Genomic DNA, 9,520 nt, shown 5'->3' with positions numbered 1-9,520 from the left:
CCCTACCCTACCCGCCCGTGCCCGAGCCCGGGTATGGGTCGGGTACGGACAAAAAACGGACCGGACCGATTTTTTTGGACAAATACCCGACCATACCCGTACCCGACCTTACCCGTACTCGACTTTACCCTACCCGGGTACCCGTCTACCCTTACCCGTACCCGTACCCTTATACCCGACCCAATAATTCAAACCCTAAATTCAAATTTCCCCCCAAATTCAATTTAATTTCTGTTTTTAAAATTCTGTTTTTTAATTTCTGTTTTTAAAATTCTGTTTTTATTTCTGTTTTTTAATTTCTATTTTTTAATTTCTGTTTTTAAAATTCTGTTTTTATTTCTGTTTTTTAATTTCTATTTTTTAATTTCTGTGTTTTAATTTCTGTGTTTTAATTTCTGTTTTTAAAATTCTGTTTTTAATTTCTGTTTTGTAATTTCTGTTTTGTAATTTCTATTTTGTAATTTCTGTTTTGTAATTTCTCTTTTTAAAATTCTGTTTTAATTTCTTTTTTTAATTTCTGTTTTTTAATTTCTGTTTTTTAATTTATATTTTATTGTTTTAAAGTAAAAAAAAAAAAAAGGAAAAAAAAAGGAAAACAAAAAAACCAGAAAAAAACAGCAAAAAAAAAAAAAATACCCGTACCCGGACCGCCCTACCCGTCAAGGGTACACGGGTACGGGTATAGAACGGGTAGGGTATGGTTTTTGAAAAAAATACCCGACATACCCGACATACCCGTATCCGAGACATACCCGTACCCGTGTCCGGGTATACCCGGGGTACCCGTACCCGCCGGACCATTAATACACTAGTGTGTTTAGCGAGAAATTCTTTTACGACTGAATCCGGCACTCGATACGGTACACAGAGAAAGTGCACAGAGTTTCGAAATCTTCGTCCTTCCAACTTCGGAAGTCTCATCAGGTCGTATCGCATCCACGTGTCCAATAGCCGCTCTCCCTCCTCGAAAGAACTCTCTCGTCCACTCCACCACCCCCTTTGTCAATCCATGGTAATTACCTTTTCACCGTCTCCGACATAATAATAAAAGGTAAGAGGGGTAAAAACCCTAATAAAAACCAAATGAAAGCGTCTCTCCGGCTCCCGGAAGAACACCGAGCTCCAATTCTCAAGGCAAAGGTGCCATTCTGTCTCCTAAACCTTCCTTTGACATCCTCCCTCGCCGCCGGCGACCCGTCAGACCTCCAGCTCGGCATAGCTACCGCCTTCCATTGCGGGCCCACCGTTCAAGCGTCCTATCGTCCTAACGATGCCAAAACCCCGATTGCTGTGTCGGTACGGCTGGGAGCTGGGGAGATGGGCTCATCCGTCGGTTCTGCTATTGTAATGAAAGCAGAGCTAGGCTCTGGTGCGCCAAGGTTTTCGATTGTCTTCAAACCTTGCTTCGGTGATTTTTGTATCAGGTCACTCTTTTTATGATTGTAAAATGATAATTCTAACACTGGCAACAATTCATTCATTGGAACTTGCTATGGTTCCAGATGATAAATTAGGAAATCGTGCGTTTGAATCACCTTTTGATGAGTGTATAAATAGCATGGGAGATACCAGCTTGGAAATTGGAATACTTAATTACTAATGAAATGGAAAGCCTTTTTGACTGCACTCACGTGGCTGGAACTTTTAGTTATTCTGGCCTCATTAATTAGAAGGCTCTAAGCTTATGGGAAAAAAAATTAGCATTTACTTTTATGGGCCTGTCATATACAGTAGATAGGTACCGTCGACCGACATCAATTCTTTTGTTTCCTGATTAATTTGAGTAAGTTCTCGTACATATTGATCTTCCAGAGAATGATCGAACTCATCAACTAAAAACTTAATTTGCTGAGTTAGGAAGGCCTTCAAATCGAATTCACATGCTCAGGCACCGTCCGGATTTTCCGAAAATGGAGTGAGGGAGAATGGGTTTCAAAGTAATGGAGATACCGGAGATAATGGATGCATTTATGATATATTTTCTGGTCCAGAGGCGACAGCTGTTAGTGCACTTCCAGTGCGCAATGGCTCAGCTGAAGTCAAATTTCGTTGGGGGGTGAGGTTACCGTCATCAGTGACTATACCTCAAAGTACGACAGGTTGGGCCTCTATCTCTCCTAGCCGACTCCCTTTCCTTGCGGTGAGCAAAATCTCGATTAAGCAGATTAGGAGAAAAGATGTCAGTGAACCAAAAGGCCTCAATGATGGAAGTCCAAGTTCAAGAGACAACTCAGATATGATGGAAAAGGTTTACATCAAGAAATTTTATTTGTATACTTTTTACTTATTTTCCTTCTCCTTAATTATTTTTTCTCTGGATTTGCTAAATGCTGTTAGGGCTTGGGCAATTGAGATATCAACCACAACCAACAAACAGTTTGTTATGTGAATACGGCAAATCCTTAAATATTGCTTCTGTTGATTGCTCCTTTGCGCAAATCCTTGTTTGTATCAGTCCAGTTTTTTTCTTCTCTTGTTATCAATTTTTTTGGAGTTGGTGGCAATAAATTAAAAACCCACACTCATCTTTGCTTGCACTAGTAAGGCTAGTAGATATATGTAGGTTTGATAATTAGATCAGATTTTATGCAGCTTAAGACAATGGTTAAGTTGGTCAAGTTCATGTATGCGTTGATGTGCAATTTTTAGTGATATATAATTGATGGATTAAGGGTGGCATACCATTTAACACCCAGCTATTTCATGCTGCTCATCACTTACCCGGCTCAGATTTAATTGAGGAACATTTATTTTTCTTCGTATCAATAATAGTGGTTTTGTAACATGAACAGGTAAGAACAGAAAACAAGATGTTGCATAAAGAGGCGGCGGATCTATGGGCAGAGATCATGGCAAGAAGAAAAACTTCTTCTGAGGTTCGGCAAACAAAGAATGAAAGGCGAATAGAGCATCGGCCATCTACTGAAAAGCAGAGTATCTCACCACGAGAAAAGGATAATGCCGCAAAGTCAAGAAATAACGAGGCTGCTGAGGAGTTGAAAAAGGTGCTAATGGGTTCAGCCATAGCCTCAGCAAACAGAAAAAAATAATAGATTAGCAAGATTCAAGATATAATGCCTGAACTTTTAAGGAATTATATCAAGGTGAGTTGATAACTGCCACCGGTAGACTGGAATTATGGGCCTAATATAATTGTAAAGAGAATATGGAATAAAAAAGGTATAATTCATAAGATCCAGTAATTCATAAAAAACTATGATTGAGGAAAAGAAATTATACGGTGGATGCATTAGTATTAGAGGTAAGATAGATGCAAATATGGTTCTTATACTTGGGCAAGATAATTAAACCACTGATCTTGTTCTATATCACAAGCAAAACAATGATAAAAGATTGTAAAATGTTGAGTCCATTAGCATAAAGATCAAGAAGTCAGAAAATCATTAGGCAGTTGGAACTGATTTTTTTGAGGAAAAAGTTGGAGCTGATTTTGTTAGTTGATTCTTTTTGTTTTTCTTGATCTTGTACCGACTGAAATCCAAATTATTTTATAATTTTTGGTAAGCAAGTGTTTCTCATGACATAGAACAGCATCAATGGTCGTCATTTCAAATTTTTGGTCGTCATTTCTCTCTCATTGTTACCTAATAAACTGATGGTAATTGTGCCTAACATAGAACTGTTAAGGACGAGATGTGACAAGTAGTTTGTAATTAGGGAGTTGGGGCGGTCTTATGCTTGGTCGGAGCTGTTCGATCCACATCAAGATTTGTGCGCACTTGATTTGCATGAATCTTAAAGTTGTCTGCGCTAACCTTCATGAGAGTCGGACAACTCTGACATGGCATCAGATTGAATTTGATCCGGTGGCTAGTACCCATCGGAACTCCCTGATTCCTGTAATTAGAGCTTATACATGCAATAGTTGTTGCTTTGAAGGATGCTTTTGTATCTGTTCAAGGATCAATAGGGATATTTGGTTTGCTGTTTATTTGATCGATTGTTTAAAAGGTTGTTTCTGAGTTGTCAAAATCAGAGGCGGCCATGGACAGTTCATTTTAATGATGATTTTATTATATTTTGTTAGCAAAACTGATAAAGATAATAGATATCCACGTTTTTCAATTAAATGATATAAACAGTATAAAACATTGACGATTTGCCTGTGCAGACTCCAATACGCCATTTTTATTGTGAAAGAATGCGTATAAAAAATCAATGATTGAACGTGAGTTTAAACTTCAAACACATATTTTAAACCAGTGTTCTAAATAGCACGCTATAGTGTTTTGGAACCATAACCGCCAAGTTATGGCATCAAAACGCGCTATTTGAGCTACAGACGTTATAACGGTAATAGCGGTCCACTATAGCGCATAGTGTGTAGCGCAAATAGCGTGCGCTATGCAACATGAGCTGTTTTTTTTGTTCTTTTCAATTTATATGGGCTTTAAATAAATGCTCAAATTGGAATTTAACCATGATTTTTTTTGCAATTGATGTACTAAGCTTTATATTAAACTATTAATTATTAAATGAAAGATCCATCAAACGAAATCAAATAAGAAAGCTACAACGAGTTAGAAATATGAAAGTTTTCAAGGAACAACCATCCCAACGAGCAACCTAGTAATTTTAAGTTTTAACATTTAATTGAAATCTTATATCACTTTGATTTCGACTTTTGTTCATATTTCTTAATCAATTATTGGGTTGAAGAACAGGCTGTCAGAGAGATGAAAAGTTACAAGAGACCCCCTAATTTGTTTTATGTTTTGCGAACTGGAAGGGGGCGGGTAAAATTAGGACCTTTATTTTTTTAATTTGGGTAGTTTGTCTTTCAAATATGAGGTTAATTTTACTTTTTACTAAATTAGCGAGTAGTTCTGTTTTAGATAATTTATGTTACTGTTTTTTTTTCTTTCTTGAAGTAACAAAATGATACTTACTATAAGGTAGTTGGAATATTTTGAATGGATTAAGACAGTTAATTATGCCATGATGTCTATAATATAGTACAAGTATATAATATAATTTTTATAAAAAAAAAAAAAAAAACGCTATACAGCATAAATTTTGCTATAGCTTTTTTTGTAAGCATCCCGTTATGACGCGATAAACGCTATTTAGAACTTTGTTCTAAACACGTGTTTAAACACGTATTCTAAAATGTCTGCGTTCAAATCTAATTCTAACGCATTGTCTGCTGCTGCTTCTCAGAAACAACGGTTTGACCTTTTTTTTTTATAGTGATCCAAAAGAGTAAAGGATGGTGCGACATTCTTAACATACGTTCATTTAGTAATTTTGACAAAATTATCCGAATCAACAATGTAAAAATTATTTGTCCACTTAATAACTTAGTTTAAAGACCGTACGATGAATGACGAAATAAATTACAAATCGAGCACAAGTATCATATTCAAATGACGAAATAAATGACGAAATATATATTTTAATTGAATAAAAATTTGCTGTAATTGAATGTGTTTGCAAAAGTAAACACAGAGAATATTGTAAGTAAAATTAAGAGGATATGGGCTATGCGCTTTATGGTTGTCTTATGGGGAATATGAAAACAGAGAAATGAGTACATATTCAGGAGGAAAAGGATGTCACCGCACCTGCTAGCTATAAAAATCAGTGAGGAAACAGAATTATGGCTCACGTGTTGTAAGGATAACAGGGGCCAAGCATTGCTAGTGTGTAGAGGAACATTTCTAAAAAAACTTTAGTTTGAGTGCTTGTAACTTGTAAGATAGTAGTTAGGATGTTGTAAGCATGTTTTTTTTTTTTTTTTTGTTAACTTGGTAGCGCTAGCAAGTCTTTAAAAAAATAAAAATAATATGGAGTAAAATTAAAGAGCTCAGGCAATACTGGAAAAAGGTTTGATATTGCAGTCGCCTTCGCAGCCGTTGTCAGGATTTAAGAAAAAAAATGGATATTGCAGTCTCCTGAATACAAAAAAATTGTGATTTCATTGCTTTCCAAAATGAAGTTGTCACTTGTCAAGTTTAAAGATAAATAGTAAAGAGGGGAAATGCTTCAACAAATGAGAAAGTACGATTTTTAAAGCTTTGGTTGCCTATTACTCCATACATTGCGAGGTTATTCTTTATTCTTAGAACCGGGATTACTCTCTGATCGTTTACCGTATGAATGAGAGAGTACGATTATTTTTCTTTTCTTTTGCGAGTCCTCATCCCCTCAAATTTTATGTCAAGTCTCACAGTACATATGCTGTTCGGCTTTATTTATTATTATAGTTTTGTGTCTAATTGAATTCCTGGTGCTTGATTGTAAATGATGGCTGTGTAAAAGATTATATGTATAAAAAGAATTAATATTTTTTTTTTGAAAAATAGTGGTATATGCCACCGATTTCATTTGAAATCATAGCATATCTGACATAGTACCTAATTGGTACAAAATCAAATATGACAAATTTTATACAGCTGTTCAAAACAGAAACAAAAACAAAAGAAATACAAAACCGCATAACATGCACACAACTAAGCAAGGCAATAACATAAGAAAATACAAAAAACATCAAAATATGCATAAAACTAAGTACTATAGATATCTAATAAGTCTTCATCATCATCCTCTTCTCCAGACATTGGAGATGGAGGGTTGCCAACTCCAAAAACCTGCATGTCCTCTGAACTGGTCACTTGGGAAATGGACATTGGAAGGTCCATTACTTGAGCCAATTCTGAACTTCTTACCTCTTCCTCCTGAAGTTGATATGGGAGATCCTTAACATCAGAAGGGAGCATTAGACTCAATTTTAAAAATGAATTATCTAAACGAGATTGACACCAAAAACTAGCCAATGAAATAATTCTTGCACCAATAGATTTAATTGGTAATGGGTTAGCATCATTAAAACAAATTCGATTTCTTTCTAACCAAATGACCCATAAAATGGATCCTCGTAATAGCCTATCTTTTAAAGGAATATTTGTATCTAATAACCATAAATCCTCTAAAGATGCACAAGTAAATGTAAAATTATTGTGATCGGCAATCCAATTCCATATTAATCTAATGTAAGAACAATGTATAAAAAGATGTTCAGTATCTTCAGATTGATCACAAAAAACACAAGAAATATCACCTTGCCAACCTTTGGCAGCTAAATTAATTTTAGTTGGGATTTTATCCCTCCTAACTAACCATAAAAATATTTTGATTTTCAAAAGGATATGTGATTGCCAAATAGAATTATACTCCTTATTTGGAATACCCCCATATTCAAGCCATTGATAAAAAGAATGTACAGTAAAGTTATCATCCTTAGACCATCTCCAAATCAATCTATCATCTAACTGATTAGATAAAGTGAAATGCTGAAATCTAAACTGTAAAGCTTGCCATTCTTCTAAACAGACACCAGTCAACTGTCTTTTGAAAGACAATTGAAGAGTAGAACTATCAAAAGCCTCGGCAACTGAAATAAATCTATTAGATACTATAGAAAATAAGTGCAGATATTGATGTTGTAAAGCATGCTCAGAACACCATCTATCTAACCAAAAAGAAGTAGTTTGACCATTACCTATTTCTTTGTTTAATCCTAAATTAATAACCGGAATATCCTTAAGAATTGATCTCTAAAAGGGAGAGCAAATTGTAGGAGTATTTCTTGTCCCATATTTACTTCGAATTATATCCTTCCACTTACTATGTACAATATTATCTAAAAATCGAATCCACCACTTAACCATTAAGGCTTTATTCATAAGTTTCAAATCTAAAATGCCCAAACCACCTTGACTTTTACTCTTACAAACTATTCTCCATTCCACTAAATGATATTTCCTTCTTGTAGAATTACCCCCATGCCACAAGAATTTTCTTCTAATCTTATCTATTTTATGTCTTATTTTTACGGGTAATCTATAAATAGATAGCCAATATAAAGGAATAGCTGAAATGACAGAATTGAGAAGAGTAACTCTACCCCCCTAAGGATAATAAGGAACCCTTCCATGTTTGCAATTTTTTCTCAATCTTATCTATAAGAATTTGCCAATCAATGTCTGTAAGAGACTTATTATTGATTGGGACACCTAAATAAGTAAGTGGTAAATTAAGTACCTTACAACCCAATACAGAAGCTAAATTAGCACACTCTGAATCATTCAAATTTAGTGGGTACATCTCACTCTTATCATAATTAATTTTGAGACCCGAGACATTCTCAAATGCCAAAAGAAGCCATTTAATATTACCTAAAATATTTTTATCAGCTTTAAGAAATAATAAAGTGTCATCCGCAAAATGTAAATTTAACACATTCCCTAAATTAGGAAAATTACCTAAACCTTCTATAAATCCCCCTTGTTGTGCTCTCAACATAATCTTATTTAAAACATCCGTAATTAAAATAAAGAGAAAAGGTGACAAGGGATCACCTTGTCTCACCCCTCTCTTACATGAAAAGTATGCACCTAAAGTACTATTCAGATTAACACAAGTTCGACTACCTTCTAAAGTAAATATAATCCAAAAAATAAATCTAGGACCAAAGCCTCTTAATTGCATAACCTCTATAAGAAAATCCCAATTAACATGATCAAAAGCCTTTTCAAAATCTAACTTAAATAAGACTCATTTCTGTTTCGTAATCTTAATCTGATGCAATACCTCATTGGCACAGACTACATTATCAAGAATAAATCTACCTTTAATATAAGCTATTTGTGATGAATCAATTATAGAGTCCATAACATTTGAAATCTTATCTGCAAACAATTTAGTAATAAGTTTATAACTACAATTAATTAAACTAATAGATCTAAAATTTCGTACTGTAATGGCATCCTCTTTCTTTGGAATTAATGATATTGATGCTAAATTAAATTTGGCTATATCCAACTCATGATTATAGAATGTCGTAAATAAACTAAGTAAATCTACATTAATGATGTCCCAAAAGGTTTGATAAAAAAGAAAGGGAAAATTTCCAGTGTACCCATCAAAACTTTCAAAATAGCCAATATCCCCATCAAAACATTGAAATTTCTTATTTCCCCATTATAAATTGAAATTCTTTCTTATTTCCCCATATGTTGATTAATTCTGAAAATTTTAATTAAATTTATAATTTCATTTAATCTTGAAGTTTAAAATCCCTATTTTACCCTTCTAAGATTCCTTTTCTTCTTCACCCCATTTTTTATAGAGTTGCTATTGTTTCTTTCCTTTCCTATTCTTGCTCCTGTTGAAACATAAAACATTAATTTGAAGATACCATATCCCGATAAATCAAGCAAGCAACTGTGCCATGAGAATTTTACAATGGATTTAACCTTATTTTTATTCTTTATTTGATGGGAAATACAGCTCATCACTCTCCTTTTTCTCTATTTTTCCAACGACACATTAATTGTAATATATACAATTAGAAAGAACAATTAATTTCTATCAATTAGTTTGTATTTTCAGGTTTCCTTTCCATTTTTGACAAAAAGAGTGGGAAATGAGAGAGAGAGAAGAGAGTCAAGAGTCACAGATTGGGATTTATATACATATGTAGATCAAGAGAAGATAT

The 9,520-nt window shown here is 34.2% G+C and overlaps 1 protein-coding gene across 1 annotated transcript; it reads left to right on the top strand.

Annotated features, from left to right (window-relative positions):
* The first annotated feature begins 963 nt into the window (after positions 1-963).
* LOC144565620 (uncharacterized) lies at positions 964-3,234 on the top strand. Its single transcript, XM_078315424.1, has 3 exons — positions 964-1,424; positions 1,858-2,248; positions 2,793-3,234. The coding sequence occupies exons 1-3, from the start codon at positions 1,084-1,086 to the stop codon at positions 3,048-3,050; spliced, it is 990 nt and encodes a 329-aa protein (XP_078171550.1). The 5' UTR covers positions 964-1,083; the 3' UTR covers positions 3,051-3,234.
* The last annotated feature ends 6,286 nt before the right edge of the window (positions 3,235-9,520 follow it).

This window comes from Carex rostrata, chromosome 14, assembly GCF_964058835.1.
Source record: "Carex rostrata chromosome 14, lpCarRost1.2, whole genome shotgun sequence".
NCBI classification, from domain to species: Eukaryota; Viridiplantae; Streptophyta; class Magnoliopsida; order Poales; family Cyperaceae; genus Carex; species Carex rostrata.
The sequence above is the reverse complement of the archived record's forward strand: the minus strand, read 5'-3'. Positions and strand labels throughout refer to the sequence as shown.

Coding starts and splice junctions, on each gene's coding strand:
- LOC144565620 (XM_078315424.1), top strand. CDS start 1,084: ATGAAAGCGTCTCTCCGGCTCCCGGAAGAACACCGAGCTCCAATTCTC. Junction 1,425..1,857: donor TTCGGTGATTTTTGTATCAG/GTCACTCTTTTT, acceptor TTGCTGAGTTAG/GAAGGCCTTCAAATCGAATT. Junction 2,249..2,792: donor ACTCAGATATGATGGAAAAG/GTTTACATCAAG, acceptor TAACATGAACAG/GTAAGAACAGAAAACAAGAT.